The following is an 18,611-nucleotide window of genomic DNA, read 5'->3' as shown; positions in this document are numbered from 1 at the left end:
TTTTTAATATTTATAGAGTAATTTGTGCGATAAAATTTTGCGTTTTCATTTTGGCAATTAAATATGCATGAAAATACTTAAAGCTAAAATGTAGCAAAATATATTTTATGAAAAAGCTAGTTTCAATATATATTGCAGTTAACTGGTTTGCGACATATGTAAAGCCAATATTTGGCAGTAAACACACAGGTGAATTTCGTTTCACGAAATCAAGCCAATACGCTGAACAAAGCGAGCAGCAAGTCTTTAAATCAGCTTCCAAATTTAGCGTCGAGAGCAGGTTTACAATATCTTCTTTTTATTTTATACATACACTTCCTTATTTGTCATGTGTCTATATGTATGCATATTTATAACCTGAACAGGGTATATTAAATTTGTCACGAGGTTTCTTACATTCAAAAAGAAATGTCGGAGACCCTATCAAATATATACCTGTATATATATAAATAATAAACGTGACGAGCTGAGTCGATTTAACCATATCCGTCTGTCCGTCTGTTTATTTTAGAAATGGTACCTCAGTTTATGAGCTATCGATCTGAGATTTTGCACACGTGCTATTCTCCCCAAAAAGCTGCTTATTTGTCGAAACTACCAAAATCGGACCACTATAGCATATAGTTGCCATACAAACTGAACGATCAAAATCAAGTTCTCATATAAAAAACTTTTTGATTTGACGAGTTATCCTCACGAAATTTGGCACGGATTTTCGCCCACTGCAATGCTACAATATCCGAATATAGTATTCAGATCAGATCACTATAACATATAGCTGCCATACAAACTGAACGATCAAAATCAAGTTCTCATATAAAAAACTTTTTGATTTGACGAGTTATCCTCACGAAATTTGGCACGGATTTTCGCCCACTGCAATGCTACAATATTCGAATATAGTATTCAGATCAGATCACTATAACATATAGCTGCCATACAAACTGAACGATCAAAAAAGTTCTTATATAGAAAACTTTTTGATTTGACGAGTTATCCTCACGAAATCTGGCAGGGATTCTCCTTTAAGTCAACGATATATTACCCGAATATATTTTTGAGATGGAACCACTATAACATATAGCTGTCATACAAACTGATCGATCAAAATCAAGTTTTGTATGAAAACTTTTTTTTTTATTTGTGAATGGTATATTTAAGTTGTTCTTGTTTTTCTTTTTCATTAGCGCGTTTTACATGCATATTCATCATATATATTTTATTTTAATTTTTTCACTTCATTTTGCCACATATTCGTACCTTCGCAGCGCTATTTATTTGCCGCTTTTTGCGGTTTGACGTGGTGACACACAAAATGTTGTTGTTGCTGTTATTTTTGTGGCTGATTTGATTTGCTTTTTGCTGATTTTTTGTGCAACTTTTTTGTGGTTTTTTTATTGGCTTTCTGTTGGCGCGCTCATTTTGGCACCTATTAACCAGCCATCGTCAGCGAAAATGTTATAAAAAAAACGGTAAAAAAGTCAACATTTCGCTTGTCTGCTCGACTGACCAGCGTCGGCTCCAACGCTGCTGCCGATGTGCCCCAGCAGTCAGTGTGGCGGCTGCGAGAATTCAATCAAAAATTCTTCGGCTACTTATGTGGCGTATGACCGCCATCAGCGCCACTCAGTCAGTGGGCCAAATAATACGAGGTGTGCGTGTTTGTATATATATATATATGTGTGTGTGTGTTATGCATGTGTGGAGAGTGGTTTCGTGTATGCCAGCGTTCTTTTGCTAACTGTATTCACGTGATTTAGTTTTAGCGCTTCCGTGTCGCTATTCAAACTGTTTTTGTATTTGTTTTTTTTTTTTGGTTTCAATTTCAATTTTATTTTGTTCGCCTCTGCTTTTTCCACTTTAGCTTTACTTGTTGTTGGTTGTAAATAGTTTCATATTGCGCTCGCGTACTCTCGCACTCGTCGTCTCAGCACTGATTTTTCACGTTTTAGCTTTTATTCTGGCGAATGTCAGCACCGGTTGCGCTGATAAAAGTTTAATGATCTTCCCGTTGTTTTTGTTATTAAACAAATGCACCAGCTATTGTTATTATTATTATTATTGTTATTTATATATATCTATATATATATATATGTATGTATGTAAGTACTCTATTTGCGGCTGCTGTTAGCTATTCGTGTTCACTTCCCGTGAATTTTGTATGCAAATTAGTGCAGCTGTCAGCAGAAAAGCGTTTTGTGTGCGATTCGCAAGCGGATTTTTGATAACGTAACGCTGATTTCATTGTAGACGGTTATTTCGAAATATTTCAAAGTCCGTACTGAAATTGCAATTTCATAAAATAAAAAAAAAAATAAACACTTTGTTGAACTTTACAAACTGTTTTTGATTTAGTGCTTGATACACAAAGGGCACAGGTCCATGTCGTGAGATAATATGCTCATCAAAAGTTTTCTTCAATAAATTGATTGTTTCATTGACTGTATGGCATGTAGCATCGTCTTGTTGGAACCAAAGGTCGTCCACATCAACAACCTCCAATTCAGACACGAAAAAAGCCTTAAATCAGGACTCTATAAATGTGTTCCCCATTTGTTTATAACTATAATAATAAATATATTTTTTTATTCAATATAATCTCCCTTAACTTCAACACTTTTATTCCAATGATCCTCCAATAATTTTATGCCATCTCTATAATGACTTTCCGGTAGCTCTGCAAAATACTCGTCTACGGCTGTAATAGCTTCTTCATTCGACGCAAAACGCTTTCCACGAAGGAATTTTTTCAGGTTTCTGAAAAGGTAGTAGTCGCTGGGAGCTAAATCTGGTGAATACGGTTGATGCTCAAGCAATTCGTACTTTAATTCGTTGAATTTCGTCATTGTTAAACGACTTTTGTGAGCAGGTGCATTGTCTTGATGAAAAATGATTTTTGTGCTGCAAACCAGGTTTTTTCTCACGAATTTTTTTAATTCAGCTGATCCAAAGGGCTGCAATAATATTCAGAGTTGATTGTTTTACCTTTCTGCAGATAATCAATCAAAATTTCTTTTGCATTGCAAAAAACTGAAGCCATAACCTTCTACACTAATCGTTGGGACTTCACCCGCTTTGGAGCTGAACAAACAGCTGCAGTCTACTGTAAACGTTCTTGTTTCAATTTAGGATCATGGTGGTAGATCCAAGTCTCATCTCAATACGACGCAAGAAATCGGTTTTATTCTGCTTAAAATGCTCCTAATTATGTTGAAACATTTGTTTTCAATCCAGTTTTTGTTGAATTGCTAACGTGTGCGACACTAACTTTCCAAACAGCTTTTTCATAGGTTATTCTCCATGTAAAATATGAAGTACTCGTTCGTATTAGCAATTTCACGCCTAGTCATACTTGGATCTTCACTAACAATATTATGAACTTGCTCAATGATTTCTGGTGTGGTTGCGGTTTTTAGTCATTCTTCGTGTGGATCGTCTTCAAGCCTATTACGACCACATTTAAGTTCACCAGTCCAAAATTTCACGGTGCGTTTTGAAAGTGAGAACTTCTTATACACTTTTAACAATTGTTCATAAATTTTTTTTTTTGCTTTTAAACCTTTCGAAACACAGAATCTAATCACTGCGCGATATTAAATTTTTTCCATATTAAAAAAAATGCTCTGACACGTCAACTTCAAATGGCTTGTAAACAAATAATTAATTGACAGAATGACTTGTAATTTTGCAAGTGTTCTCACGACAGATGTACTAACTTGAGAAAAACAAAAATTGAAGCTAGTAGTAATATTTCTTAGTGATACCAACCTACTCTTCAACCAACCTGTATTTTCCAGTGGTTCTTGCCACTTTAGAAAAATAATTGTTTTTTTTTTTAATTTGTTTAGATTCTTCATTTTATAAACCGCGAAGATGAATCTATATAGTGATAGTAATGATTCTATTCAATATAATTTCAATATATTTATAAATATTCTATCATTCTAAGTATCGACTTTTAAGACCCTGTTAATAATTTCTACCCGTAAAAACTGCTTTGAACACATAAAGAAATAAACATATTAGCTGTATTATTTAAAAAAACTTTTATAATTTTACTAAAAAAAAACTTGAAACAAAAAATTTCAAAAACAAAAAGTGTTCAACTGTTCCGACCAAACTTTCCACATATGCACATAAATTACACGCAAAGTCTGCCGCATTAGAAATTTCGTACTCTCATCTGGTGCTTGCTTGCTCAAGGCGTTTGTGGACAGATGAAGTGCTGGCGCATCGATAATGCTATCAAGTGGTGGCGGTGAGGTTCCGTGTGTTGAGCACGGTTAGAATAGAATGTTACATGCGAAGCGATGCGAAAAATGCGACGAGACGTGACGAAACGACAACCAAACACGAGTGCGGCGATCACAGCATGGATGAAAACGAAATTAAATGCACACAAAAAAAGGTGAAATAAAACCAAATGCTGCAATGCAACAAAACGAATTTAACTGAACATTGCGCTTACGTAGACTCGTACATGCGACGAATGAAAGCGACAATGAAGTTAGCTTGTGCAAGCGAAGGGCGGGAGAGGGCGCGCAATCGAGATGTCATTCTGGCAGCTAACTAGCCTGGCGTATTCACACGCTCGTAGCGTTAACGCTGGGTGCTTTGAAATTAATTTAGTTTAATTTTTTTATATAGATATATATATATTTTTTTTCCTTCGTTTGTGTCTAAACTGTGCATTCGCTGACTGACTGGCTGTCTGGCTGACTGTTGGTAGCCAATTTTGTTGTGCATTTTGCTGTTGTTGCGGCATGTGCAGTGCGCTCGTTGCCGCTGGCAGCGTTGTAATTGCTGCTGTAATTTCTGTTGCTTTTGTATTTTGGTACCCCACTTCCGTTGGCAATTTCAATTTCAATTTACGTGTTTTCATCCGCTTTATTCTTAGCGTTTGATTTCCTTTTTTACATTTCATCATTCAATTGTCTGACACCGAAAACAGGCAACTGCGAACTGTTTGGGAAAAAAAATTAATATAAAAAATGCATGAAAATTATCAAAAAGAGAGTGGATAATTTTGTAATGGAAAAATAATATAAAAATAAGGAAACATTAGCCTGAACACGAAAATTGCACAATGGCTCGAGATAGATATCTAAATGAACGCACAATACTCGTGTATGCAATAAAAGTAAGTGGCGATTAGCCGAACTGCGGCAAATTGAAAAAGTTTGTAAAAAACATTTAATACAAGTGAACTTTTCAAAACACATTAGGGTTTAGTTACAATAAGCACTATATTCATACATATATATTTACGAGTACTTACTCGGTACGTGAGCACTTCACCGAGTTGAAGGAAACGCCGATGGGCAAGTTAGATGAGTTTACTCGAAAATTTCATCCGAAATTCTTTGCTTGCAATTTTATCGTTAATTCTTATACTATTTTCCATTCTTTTTATAACTTACTGAACCTCCGTTTAGCCTTATCATAGAGCAACTAGTTTTTGTAATTAAATCCTGTGTTCTACACTGACATCCAACTAGGGCGAAAAAGTGAAGGCTTAAGCTTAATTACTAGAGCTTTGGTTAAAGTTTTGTAGAGTAATCATTACTTCAAGCTACTTAACTGAATTGCTGAACCTTCAAACCTTTGGTGCTTTCTTACAGAACGAATTTTAACGTTTAGATAGTCCAAAAGCAATAATTGCATAAATATCAATTCTGTGTGAGCTTTGATATTGAGAGGCTGATATGTATAACATCGAGTCACTTTGCAATATTTTGTTCCACTCACATTTTTTCAATACAATATGAATTTGACCCTCAAAAAGACTTACTCGTTTTGTATACCCCATTAATTACGTAGTGCCTAAAAGTTATAGATCAATATAAAAAAAATTTATGGCGGTGTTATCAAAGAATCCCAAAGTAATGAGCAATTGGGCATTTTGGCCTATCTGAAAGAAAAATCCCACAGAAAAGTGTCGTGCACGAAGCAGTTCGAACGAAAAGTAAGCTATTTCTTCAAATAACGGTACATTTTAACTTTAGCAGCAACGTATAAGCTTTTTGACGTTACTCAATCGAAGTAGATCAAGTTTTTCGAACATGCTAAATTATATTGATCCTCATGAAGAATATTTTCGAAAACTACAAAATTAAAACCTCACTGGGTAACATAATTAATAAATATGTTAAGAGTGTATACTACTGTTCCTAATGTTAGGGCCTTTAATGAACGTAATGCTTGAATTTGAGTGCTCACACTTGCGTCGGTCCTTTATACAATCGGCAACCGAATAGTTTGAACAAGATATACTATAAATCGTCTTGTGCCTATTCAATAACTATCCAGTCGGCTTCGTACCTTGAACTTATGTCACTTTATTGCCGTTTAGTAATGCAAAATATTTAAAGCCGGTTTGTATTTGGTATTTTATTGTTTATCTATCTTTATTATTCATAGAGTACAAAACACCACAAAACTTGTCGAATTCATTGCGAATCGCTTTGCATAATCAATAGCGTCTGATTTCCGTTATTAAAGCGTCTAGACCACGTCTTAAATGGTAGCACATGCCGTACTAATCAAATTACTACATTGGGCAGATAAATTTTAAATGGGGATGTAGCTCAGATGGTAGAGCGCTCGCTTAGCATGTGAGAGGTACGGGGATCGATGCCCCGCATCTCCAAATTTCGGTTGATTTTACTACTTTTTTGAACAGAATATCATTAATTTTTAATTTACAAACAGTTTTGAGGTTTTCTACACATTTAAAAACATTTTAAGAAATAGGAAAGGACAAAGTCGAAAATATTATTCAGCCATAACAAAATGTTTTGCTACAATAATAAATATTAAATAAATATGAATATTTGATATACTTACTGGCAAATTCACAATTTTTAACTAATAAATTTATACATATTAAAAATCTAGCATTATTCTTCCGAACACTTTGTCATACTTTGGCTTCACCATTCTATTTATAAGAATTTAATGGTAGGCATAATACAGAATTAATCTATGTTAAAAATTTATTTTTGAATGTAAAATTGTTTGTAAAAAATACATGTGCGCCCCCGGGTGGGCTCGAACCACCAACCTTTCGGTTAACAGCCGAACGCGCTAGCCAATTGCGCCACGGAGGCTGCATAAAAATTCTAAACCAAATACATATCACAATAACAGCGAATAAATAACAACAATAACAATCAAGTCGTTAATAATGTGAGAATGTAATGAAATCATTCTAAAGTGGCGAGCAGCATATTTGCGGCGAATTGTAGAAATAAGAGATGCAAAGTGAGCGTGAGAATGGTTGGTTGTTATAAGAGCGCGCAGTTGTTGGCGTGAGTATGCCATAAAGTGAATGAAATTACTTTGTTGTAAAATATTAACAAAAATAAAGCAGACAGAAATAAGAATGAGTTTGCTAAAAATAGTCTATTCATTCGTTCTTGTTTATTTTGATATTCTGATTTGGCATCACACTTGAAACCTGAATATTTATTGATATATACAGAGCATATACTAAAATGTAGTAGTACAACGATTCAGATGTTTCTTTTTTGTTTTCTTTTCACATGGAGGGCGATCAGTTGTCTCACATTTGATTTCAAAGTTTAACACAACTCTGAGTCAGACCGATTTTTCAAGAATTTTTGATAAGCCACATCCAAGTGTCTCGAAAATGGCTAGTACGGAGGGCAATGTGACAAAAGTTCACAATCTCGCATTGGCAGACCGCCAATTGAAGATACGGGAGATAGTTAGTAGGCATCGCAAAAAAACGTATGGTTTATAGCCTTCATAAAATATTGGGCATGAGAAAGCTGTTAGCGGAATGTTTGCTCACTCAGGATAAGCCAAAACTCTGACGCTGTTTAAGCACTATCCGAAGTAGCTTCTGCGTCGTGTCATGCCGACCGACAAAATATGGATTCACTAATATCACAAAAGACCAAGAATTGGTCGAAATAGTGGACTGTAGCCGGCGAACCAGCTCTTCTGAATAAGGCAAAGACGGTCCCAACTGTAGAAAAAGTGATGGCCACCGTTTTTTGAGATTCACAAGGCGGAATATATGTACGTACATCGATTACCTGGCGAAAGGCAAAAGCCCACTTTGAAAACTTCCAAAAAACATATTTTTCAGGAGAGTTAAAGGAGTCGGAGCATCGCTTGGCCTAGTGCTGCGAGCTAAAGGGAACCAATTTTGAGAAATAAATCGCAATTTTATCTTTTCTAGGCTTAATTTTAAACGGAGACCTGATACTTTTTCTGTAGCAATTTTACAATATTTCTCTCACTGATAAGTATTACTTTCAATTGTGAAAATAGTTTTTAATAAAATTTTTAATAGTTTTAGTCATGTAACGATTCGTTTGAAATTCGAGAGCAACCCTCGAAAATTGGGTCAATGCAGAGGCTTAAAGCACGCCACATAAGTGCAGACAAACAATGTATAATAACAAACACACAGCGTTGCATTTGGCGTAGGCGTAGGTGCCGATACCAAGTGCGGCACGTACAGCTAATGCAACGAAATAATGCAAAAATAAACAAAATATAAAACGAAATGCAGTAAAAATATAAATTTTCTGTGTTTGTACAGAACAACAATCGGTTATAGACATTGTATTATATGAACTTCTATTTCTTGTACCAACTATCTATTTAGTTGTTTTTATTATTTTTATTACTATCGTATTTGTATGCTCTCACTGCATTCGGCATCGTAATACGCCAAACATTTACGACTCTCATTTATAGCGCTGTTATTTTTGCTTTTGTTGTTAACGTCATCGGATTTATTGCAGCTATATTTTATGATTGTATTTGCTCTCCGGCTGTTGGCTGTGCTTCGTCTTTGCAGGACGAGTATAAATAAGTACTAAGTCAGTGAGTTCATACATACCTTATTTTTTCAGGCACTTGAATTGGATATTGAGTTTCTAGAATATTTATGGCAATCCGAAATATTCTTCTAATATTTAGCAGATTTTCTGAATTTGGATTGCGTGCTATAAAAAGGTTAGGTTATAAGTTTTGAAACATTGCTGAACGTCTGATGGATTTTTGTGAGAAACCTTGGCGCTGTTTTTTAACACTACAGTCTATAGATTAGCAGTCAGGGTATCAATTTATAGTACAATACATAATAGGTCTAGTAAAGGGAAATCCTATTATTTATTATTTTTTAAATTGGAATTGATTTAAAGATTTTATTTCGCATATTTAGATTGATCCAATTTCGGTGAAGCATGCACCGTTTCGTTCGATAACTCGTTGTCATTTTTAAGGGAATTTCATAATCCCACTCTCATACGTATCCACGTCCCTATTGACAAAAGCTGTGACAGTCGATTTTCACAAGCTTTGCTTGAGGCGAATTTTTCACCAGCAAAATCATTCGCCATAGACATAAACAAGTAGTAATCACTTGGTGCTGGGTCCAGGCTATGAGATGGAACTTCACATTCCAGCTTCCTGAGCTTCTGGCGTGTCACTGTCGATGTGTAAGATCTGGCCTTGTCCTGATGGAATAAAATTCCTCTCCTCTCGGACAAAGCTGGTCGCTTCTGTACGCTTGCTTCCTTCTGACGGTCCTATAGTTGACAACGTCCGATATGTTTAACGTAGGTACATGCTGATGACAGCCTTACCCCACGGCGCTCAAAAGCACAGCGGATCAAATCAATGCGTTGAACAGCGCCTTGAAAATGCCAGCAATTTTTCAGTGGTCCTATTGTTGACAGTACAGGTCCGTCATACGAGTTTGTCCCACCAAACACATAGACAAATATTTCTGATCGTCCGTCCTGGCTTGGCCATCCTTTACGCCGACTCACTGCCTTGTGAACACGACCCTTTTAGTTTGACGTTGTCGTATATGACTCATTTTTCATCCCTAGTAACCATCAGCTTCAGAAATGTATTGACTTTGCGGTCGTTGATATTTTTTTTTAACTCGTGTAGCTCACATACATCTAGCTTCTGTTTGAATGACGGTCCGACTCGACGATTTCCACTATTTTTTCGATATTTTCGACAATTGGACTTCCAGAGCGTGGTACATCTGTGACATCCAAATTCACGGAAGGGAATCGACGAAACCAAAACTTTGCACGATTAGCTGTTACACTATCAGGATTATAAACGCTATTCCTACTTTGAGTCGCCTGGCTTGCGTTATTGCTCTCTGCGAAGTTTTTTTGTACGAATTTTTATCTTTCTAATGCTTTATGGCGTAGCATGATCGCAATTATACAATGGGAGCTACAAATTATTAGGCAGACTGACAGCTATGACTTAATTTTACTTTATCCTCCACAGCTACTAGGTCAACTATATGCTTGAAGTATGGATACAAGAGGGTTCTGGTCAAGGAGTTGTGCGCCCAAATTCACTTTATACACACAAGACGCTTTTTTAACTACTCCTCTTACGGAAAACCCATTTGTGTACCATTCCAACCATCACACTGATTACTTAGAAATACAAAAATATATGTACTTGTATGTAGACATAATAAGTTGTACAACTGCGAGCATATTCGCCAAGGTTCTCCTCGTATGGTCTCTTACTGCATCAGCTGTTTCATGCCGCACTACAAACATATGTTTAGGCATTTAACTTATTTTCTGCCATTTTCCCACTACACTTTTTCCTTCTAATCCAATAAAACTTTTCGCGCACCAATTACGGTCTTTTCACCTTTCTCGAGGCTGTTGAACTTTCTGCACTAAAGCGGTTATTTTTATATTGACGTATGCCCAGCGTTCTGTTTGGCCTTACATATGCGCGTTACACTCTCACGGTTTCGGTGAGACTTGTTAATTTGCTTGAGAATAGAATTTGAAGCATTTGTTGGGTTTAGGCATTAAAATGGCTTGCGTTGGCATTGAAACATAATATGCTTAAATGAAAAGCTTGAAGAAGTGGGCGTGCTTGTCATATGTTTGTGGTTTAGGTGAAAAGTGAACTTAAGGCCTTTGAGATAATAAAAGGGTACGTGAGTATATGTAAGCTTACACTCTCAGCTACGACCATCGTCGGTATAAAATATATATGTTAGTTTAATTCGAAAGATAGGATAGTGGTAATTATCGCTGAAATGTTTCTGCGCTCATAAAGTTCTGAATTTAATCTTAAAAAGCAACTTTACGATATCTGACGTCTTTCCTAGACAAACTGCAGAGATTCGAGTTAGTACCTAAGGATAACTCCTTTTCGTTCTGTTGAAAGCAATTTCATGGCCGACAAATATATCGACTCGTACCAGATTTTGTTACCTTTCATATCTGGTCAAAGTGTGTGCCTCCCTGTACGGTCCAATCACATCGCTAATGATAAGCTTTACCTTTCTACAATAAATTCCTTCGCCAGCTTGGATCCCTACTTTTGTACAAGTATGTGCCAAACATAACTGACGTCCTTTCTCTGTAGAGTCAGATCCCCCTTTAATTTTTATTTTTAATTTAGACCGATCTAACAATTTCTACGAAGACTTTTAGTCCAGCAACTTAAGCTTTAACCTAGACCAAGGTAAAAACACAAATTTTAAGATTTCTTCTAACAGTACGTGTCGCAACTACAACGTCCTTCATTATCAAGTCATCAAGTTATTAGATTAACATCGTCACATACGTATGCTCACATTGCAACTCTGCTGTTAAGGCACGTACGCACTAGAATTAGTAATTTCACTTACTGAAGTGGTGCTTTGGTCACTTTCATGTTGGCAAACTCACGTTCGGGTCACTGGTATGATTGCGGAAAAGTTAAGTGAAATTTCAATGCCATTTCCGGGTGTCGAACTTCTACCGCTCCCACACATAAACATACATAGATGAAGAGAGCAAGGCAATGCAATATGCTCGAAATGTAACTAAGGAGGAAAGGGTCATAGAATCTACTTATTTGCAAGGCGTTGCCAAATTTCAATTGTAGGACTTGTAACTAGTCGAGTGATGACGAAAATAAAGGCGACGATTGCATAAACGAGTAAAGGATAAACGAGTGCAATGTTGAAAGAGCAAGCGCTAAGATTTGTGGGAGGGCTATGAAATTGAAATTGCAGTGTGAGAGTACACATGTGAGAGAAATGAGCTGAAGCAGGCAATAAAATAGAAATAGTGATGACATGACAACACGAACACATATGCATGGTTGCAATAGAGAAAACAAACGAAAGCGAAGGCTAGACTGGCTGAGTATGGCTTTAGGTGGTAGTGCAAAGTTGATTGAATAAAAAAGCGATGAACTACTGAACGAGTGCATAATGCGACGATTATATAAAACGAAGGTTCACGAACACAACGAATGCCTATTCGGCGACTTGCTCTAGTGCAGCAACGCCCCGACTACACAGCCAACAGCGCACACTTGTGCTGCACATTTCCCGGCCTATGTAATCGGCGAAAATTTGTTGACCTGGAATCCTTGAGGCTGCAGCAATGGCGACGTAAGCCGCTGACTTTACTTTTTTTATATTCTTAATGTGGGTTGTTGACATAGGGAGACGGTGGCGCGTGCATGGGTGGCAGTGTGAAAGGCATATAAAAGTGCATAACAGAATAGGTGAAATGAAAGCTGTAAAAATTTGTCTGTGAGAGCAAGGAAATGTGTATGCGTTTTGGTAAGGAGCTTGTGTATGGTCAAAATCAGATAAATAAAGTGTTTGGTTGAGTGAGAGGGGGCTTTTCGTGGTATGGCAGGAGCATTGTGTGGTAAATGTCTCTTTTACATACATATATTTGAGTGTATATAGAAGGCGCGTATCTATCCGGTTATTGCAACCCTGTGTCTGCTGACTTTTGATAGATGAACGCAATGACCTAATTATTGTATATAACTGGTACACTTGTATCGGCAAATAAATAGGGTAAATACTTGAGTTATATTAATTAAGTGACCTTCCGACACTCTCTCGTACGTCTAGCATATATAGCTTTGTATATATGTATTTATAAAGCAATAATAGAAAAGTGTAAACTCCTAAAGTGATAAAAAAACGTACGCACATTGGGTATTTGAAGCTTTTTCTATGGTCGAGAGGCGTAAATATCAGATTTCCTTAGCATTAAAGGAACTGTGAAAAAACTGAAAACTGCGCATATGCATTAAAATTGGTTCCATCAAGCATTATGAAGACATGTAGTCTTTGTGAAGCGATTATATTCTAGAATTTTGATGTCAAAGATGCACCAGGCTTTGGAAGACCAATTGTCAAAAATATCAATAAATGAAAATGGTTGAGGCCGACTATCATGTAAGCAGTGTTTTGATTGCCCAGAAGCTGAAGATTGCACAAAAAATCATTTGGAGGCATTTAAATAGAGCTGGACACAAAACTAAGCTTGATATATGGTGCCACACGCGTTACGCAAGCAAAACTCATGATTCGACCCAATTTTCAACTGCGAATCGCAAAATAATCGCAACAAAATCGATCAGTGGTAACTGGTTATGAAAAGTGGGTCACTTATGACAACGTCAAGCGCAAACGGTCGAGGTCGAAACGCGGTGGGCCGGCGCAAACGGGGACCAAGCCAGTATTGACAGTTAAGAAGAGTTTTCTAAGTTTTTGGTGGGATTGGCAGAGAATCAGCCACTATAAGATGTAAACTCGTAATACGGAGCTTTACTGTGAACAAATGCACCGTTTGAAGTAAGCAATCACAGGGAAGTGGTCAGCATTGTTTAATAGAAGAAGTGTTGTGTTACATTCCGAAGAATTACAGAAGCTCCGGCAGCTTGGTTGGGAGACTCTTATGAATCCAACTTGTAGGCCGTAATAGGTAGCAAGTGATTACTAACTGTTTCTGCCTATGGTGAATGATTTTGCTGGTGAAAAATGCGCCTCCAGAGAAGCTTATACAAATTAACTGCTCCAATTTTTGGGCTAATAGCACATTCCTTTCAATGAGAGCGACTATGTAATTACCTTAAAATGGCAAAAAGTTTTCGAACAAAACGGTGTATATTTGAGCTAAATCAGATCATGCTAACTATGCTAAATAAAATCCTCAATTTAATGCGAAAATAATGTATTTTTTTTTACTAGACCTATGTTAAGCTTTTCGAGTACAGCTTTCTTATTAATTAAGATAAGAAAGCTCAATCAAGTTGTGATATTGAAGTGCTCAGCTCTATTTTTGCATGCTATAAACTCTCGTTTATGTATCTATAAGGGTTGAGTTGGAGGCTGCAGGTGGAGTTAATGCGTTTATAAACTCGTCTTTATTCAAATAAAAAAACAATCTGAAAAATTATGTTTATTTATTCTCTATTGAACATCATTCAATTGTCTCTTTTCAGCTTACCGTCTGAAAAATTTTAACGGTAAACTATGTGCGCTATGAATGGCAATTGTGTGCTGTAACTGGTGTCGCCACAAATATTTAATTCCAGAAATTAATGTACATTACTTGCTTGCAACAAAAATGTAAATGAGACAAGAATGGCTAGAAGATTCTGCGATTCTGAAAATTCGTCTTTTGCCAACAAACTCGTGTGCAATAACCGCAAAATGCGCAACCACAAAACGGCAAATTGAAACCAAACATATGTGAACAGCATTTGCTGGCGGGCCGCAAGCAAATTAGGCGTCATACAGCAACAACAATAAAATTTTGTCACACGTCATCGAATATTTTCTTAGTCAAACACCAGTTGCTCGAACCAGCAACCCAACATGTATCGCTTAAATGTGCAACAACAGCAACAACAATCTCAACAGCAATCCACGTCGTCAGCGTCGACGTCGAATGTCAAAACATCGACACAAACGTCGACTACAAGCGCTGCCGCTGCCGCCGCCCCCACCACTACCACCATCATACCCAGTCACATTTTGCTGCAACAACAATTGGCAGCTGCAGCCGCTGCCGCTGCGGCCGGCGTCAATCAGCCACCGGCTACAATTGCTGCAACGCATCTACTCAGCGTCGCCGCCATTGCCAGTGGTGAAGTGAGTAATGCGCTCGATTTGAATGGTCTCCATCAACAGCAACGTACACTCATCCATCAGCCGCGGCAAGCGCATGTCACACATCATCAACGTCTGCATGCCAACAACAACAACAATCACAATACCACCAGCATTACGCTCGGCGAGAAGCCCACAATCATAACGAATGTTTTGGCCGCATCGGTGGAGGAGAAAATTAAAATCATTTCGACTGCCATTAAAACGGAGCCACTGCACGAAGTCATTGCGTTGACGAAGAATTCCTCGGCGACAGCAACGGCTGTGGCGGCGCCAACGTCAGCGTCTCTGACTGCCGTTAACAGTAGTAGTTCTCACAGCAACTTCAGCAATACTAGCATTAATCGTAACAGCAATAATAATACTCTATGCAACAGCAACAATAGCAATAACAATCACGGCAATACGGGCCACAACAACAATTCGAACAACAGTAATAATATAATCGCACTCACTGTCAGCACATTGCCGTCAACGGCATCCTCAACCAGCGGTACTTCCATTTCCGTTGCTGCCAATAAGTCTTCTTCCACCGTAAGCAATGCAACAACCATAGCTGTGAGTCCGCTAAATAATGTGAACACCATAAATTTAGTTGTTGGTGGTGGCGTTGCTGCTGCGGCCGGTGGTGTTTCCGGCGCTGCATCTACGTCCAGCGGCGGTGCGGGCGGCGGCACTTTGGTAATAACAACTGGCGGCAATCACAGTAAAACGGCGTCATCCTCTTCCGCGGCAGCTGCTAGTGGTAATGCCGGCAGCGGCACTGCCAATGGACATCTGGTCTTTGTGCCCAAGCGCGCCCGTTTGGAATGGTGAGTGTAGTTTATTGATTTTCCACGTAGACCTTGACTTGTTTGTGGTCTCTGTTCGCTGATTTATTCTTACGACTTTTCTTTCTTGCTTCTGTTACATCTTGACACCTTTTGGTTTTTGTTTTACAGTCCTCCAAGTAACGAGGAATGGATTTCCACTTCTAGTCCGGGTAGTGTGCCCAGTTCAGCGCCACCATTGAGCCCATCACCGGGTTCACAGAACCACAGCTACAGCGCGAATATGTCGAATGGCTACGCATCACCGATGTCGGCAGGCAGCTACGATCCATATAGTCCCAATGGTAAACCAGGTGAGTTTAGAAATTCCAGTACTTGTATGTTCATGCAATTTATTAGGTACACCTTAGTAGTCGGATGTTAGTATACTTGCTGCTTCGAACTTTGATCAGCTTTTGTGATGTGCCACTTCACACTTCCCGACCAATTGAGCGTTCTCCTGACTTTGAGATGCCTTCGAAGCTTGTTATCGACAGCATATTATCAAAATAAGGAGATATTACTCTAACTCCATACACCCATTTTTTCGATATGCTGTCTTATTAAACCGCCCTATATAATATGAAGCTTAACCCAATGTTGTTGTTGTTGTAGCGGCAGAAAAAATGCCTGCCATTATTTTAAAGAAAGCTGCCGAGTTGACTTTATTGGTCTTTAGTTGGATAAAAATCCGCGTCCGTTCTAGTTCTAGTTCTAAACCGTTCTAGTTCTAGACCCAACTGTTTTGAGAACGACTCTTAATCAGCGCTTAATGTTGTATATGACAAATTAATAAATTCAAAGTAGCTGTTCATTTGAGATCTCTTCAGTGCATTTAAGTACGAGCACTTAGTCAACAGATTACAGCAAAAAAAGTAGTTTTCATTTCTCTTTGCTGTTAGTCGCGGTTGTGACGAGGTTCGACCAAAGGATAGATGGTTAGATGACTGGATTTAAGAGAACCCAAGGAAAGGTTAACTTCTTTGGTCCGGAGAATCAGGTCCGACGATGTTGAACCAAAGCAAAGAAGGTTAGATTATTGAATTTAAGGCTACCCGCGTAAAGACTGTCTGTCTATGATCCGCAGAAACATCAGACAGTTCAGTAAGGTTTTATATGATTATATAAGGGACATCTGCACATATCTGATGTAGGTCACTGCGTTTTAACAGTTTTCTCACTAGGCTTTAACCAACTTTTCGACGAAAATTATCTGATATATAAATTTTTTTCAAAACAAAAAAGCATTAATAATTTTGGGAAGTTTTGCCGAGTTGGACTTTCTTGGCCGGATATAAATTCCGGACTATTCCTGTTAGATCCGACTGTCGTGCGAGCGGATGCCTTTTAGATCTAGGACTTGATATACCATATCGAAAGCTTTCTCCAGTTATTTTCTATTCAGGTGCCACAACAAATAGACGTTTTAGGCTGTCCAAGTGAGCTATCTTTTAGAATCGACTTTTTAACCTAAGCTAATCTAACCTACATATTATATTATTGTAGAAAAACTATATTAAAGTATAAAAGACCGAGTGTTTCAGTCTTAAATCAAAACTCTTGCAAATGCAAATCATGAATGAAATTGGAGAAAGTGTTGTAAGCTTTTTTGTTAATATTTATTGTTGACTCCGTACGCAGTTTCAATTCATTATTTTTAATTAAGACAAGCGTCAAGTTGTTATGCTGGCAATAATATGTTCCGCATGTGCGTAACTCAGCTATGTATGTACAATAGGTATATATAATATGTGCTACATATATAAGAAGACACTTGTAACTGAGTCTATGTAGTAATAAAGCCAGTTTCTCAGGCGGCAGGTAGCCACGCCAACTTCCCATTCCGACTAGAAGCCCACGGTAACGCCTTAATGTTGTCGATTTTATCAACATATCATCAGTACCTTATAAACCTACAAGTATATATACATATGCATATATGTACGAGTATATAGTGGGATTGTGTTCCTAAGCATATTAGTTTACCGGCATGCGCGACGTGATATAGCGTCTCATGGTCTCACAATGCATTGGAAAGCCCGCATTCAGCTCCCCCGACTGCTTTCAAGCTTATGTATTATGTACATATATATGTAGGTATATGCATTTAAGTGATAAAATGGGCGTATAACAACAGCTTCGGGCATGCTGTTATCGTTTTTCTGCTTCTTTAATTTCTATGCTGCCTGCTCGACTTATCCTTGAGTGTTGGCATTACATTACACACGCATTGAAATTCATTAGCCGGTTATGTGCATATGTACTATAAGCATACATACATATATTTACATATACATACTTGTATACATATGTATTAATATGTTATAAGGTGGTATGGCGAAAAGCACTTGTTTGCTGTAACATTGTTTATCGACTTAAGTGTTGTAAGTATATCTGTGCAACGCATATCAACTTGCAACACGTCGTCATCAAGTAATCCACATTACAATTGGCGACACACTTATTACATACGGATTTACGACTCTTTACATTTGTAATTATACTTTCACACACTTTGCTTATAGACATCTGTAACGTTTGGTACATATTATGTGTGCTTTCGATTTTCCGATTAATGAATTTGTATCATTGAACTAAATACGAAAATGTATTCCGCTATCACTTTTTATTCAGCAAAACTACTTTAGGGCAATAGAAAAATGTTGTAATAAGCATAAATAAATTTTGTCTTTATATAATATTTCCCCTACCGCTTGTAGTAAGTGTACATATGAGCTTACGTATATTGTGGATCTACTACGGCTTTTTACTATCACACTTAGTTTTATAATTTATATACGTCAATTGGACAGTCTTTAACCAAGTACGATTTCCTAAAAACCATAATT

The 18,611-nt window shown here is 37.5% G+C and overlaps 1 protein-coding gene and 2 non-coding genes across 4 annotated transcripts in view; 2 read left to right on the top strand and 1 right to left on the bottom strand.

Annotated features, from left to right (window-relative positions):
• Positions 1-18,611, top strand: part of EcR (Ecdysone receptor) — a 261,963-nt gene that overhangs the window by 8,042 nt on the left and 235,310 nt on the right. For both annotated transcript variants that reach the window (XM_036375019.2, XM_070109039.1), the window contains 2 exons: positions 14,284-15,765; positions 15,895-16,076. In XM_036375019.2, the coding sequence (XP_036230912.2) occupies positions 14,660-15,765; positions 15,895-16,076 (1,288 nt within the window). In that variant the 5' untranslated portion in view covers positions 14,284-14,659. The remainder of the gene's footprint in view (positions 1-14,283; positions 15,766-15,894; positions 16,077-18,611) is intronic.
• TRNAA-AGC (transfer RNA alanine (anticodon AGC)) lies at positions 6,577-6,649 on the top strand. The gene has a single exon. It is a non-coding gene; the product is annotated as a tRNA-Ala (tRNA).
• Positions 7,036-7,109, bottom strand: TRNAN-GUU (transfer RNA asparagine (anticodon GUU)). Its single transcript has one exon. It is a non-coding gene; the product is annotated as a tRNA-Asn (tRNA).

Source organism: Bactrocera oleae, chromosome 4 (genome assembly GCF_042242935.1).
Source record: "Bactrocera oleae isolate idBacOlea1 chromosome 4, idBacOlea1, whole genome shotgun sequence".
NCBI lineage: Eukaryota > Metazoa > Arthropoda > Insecta > Diptera > Tephritidae > Bactrocera > Bactrocera oleae.
Note: the sequence above shows the minus strand (reverse complement) of the source record. Positions and strands in the feature narration are given on the sequence as shown.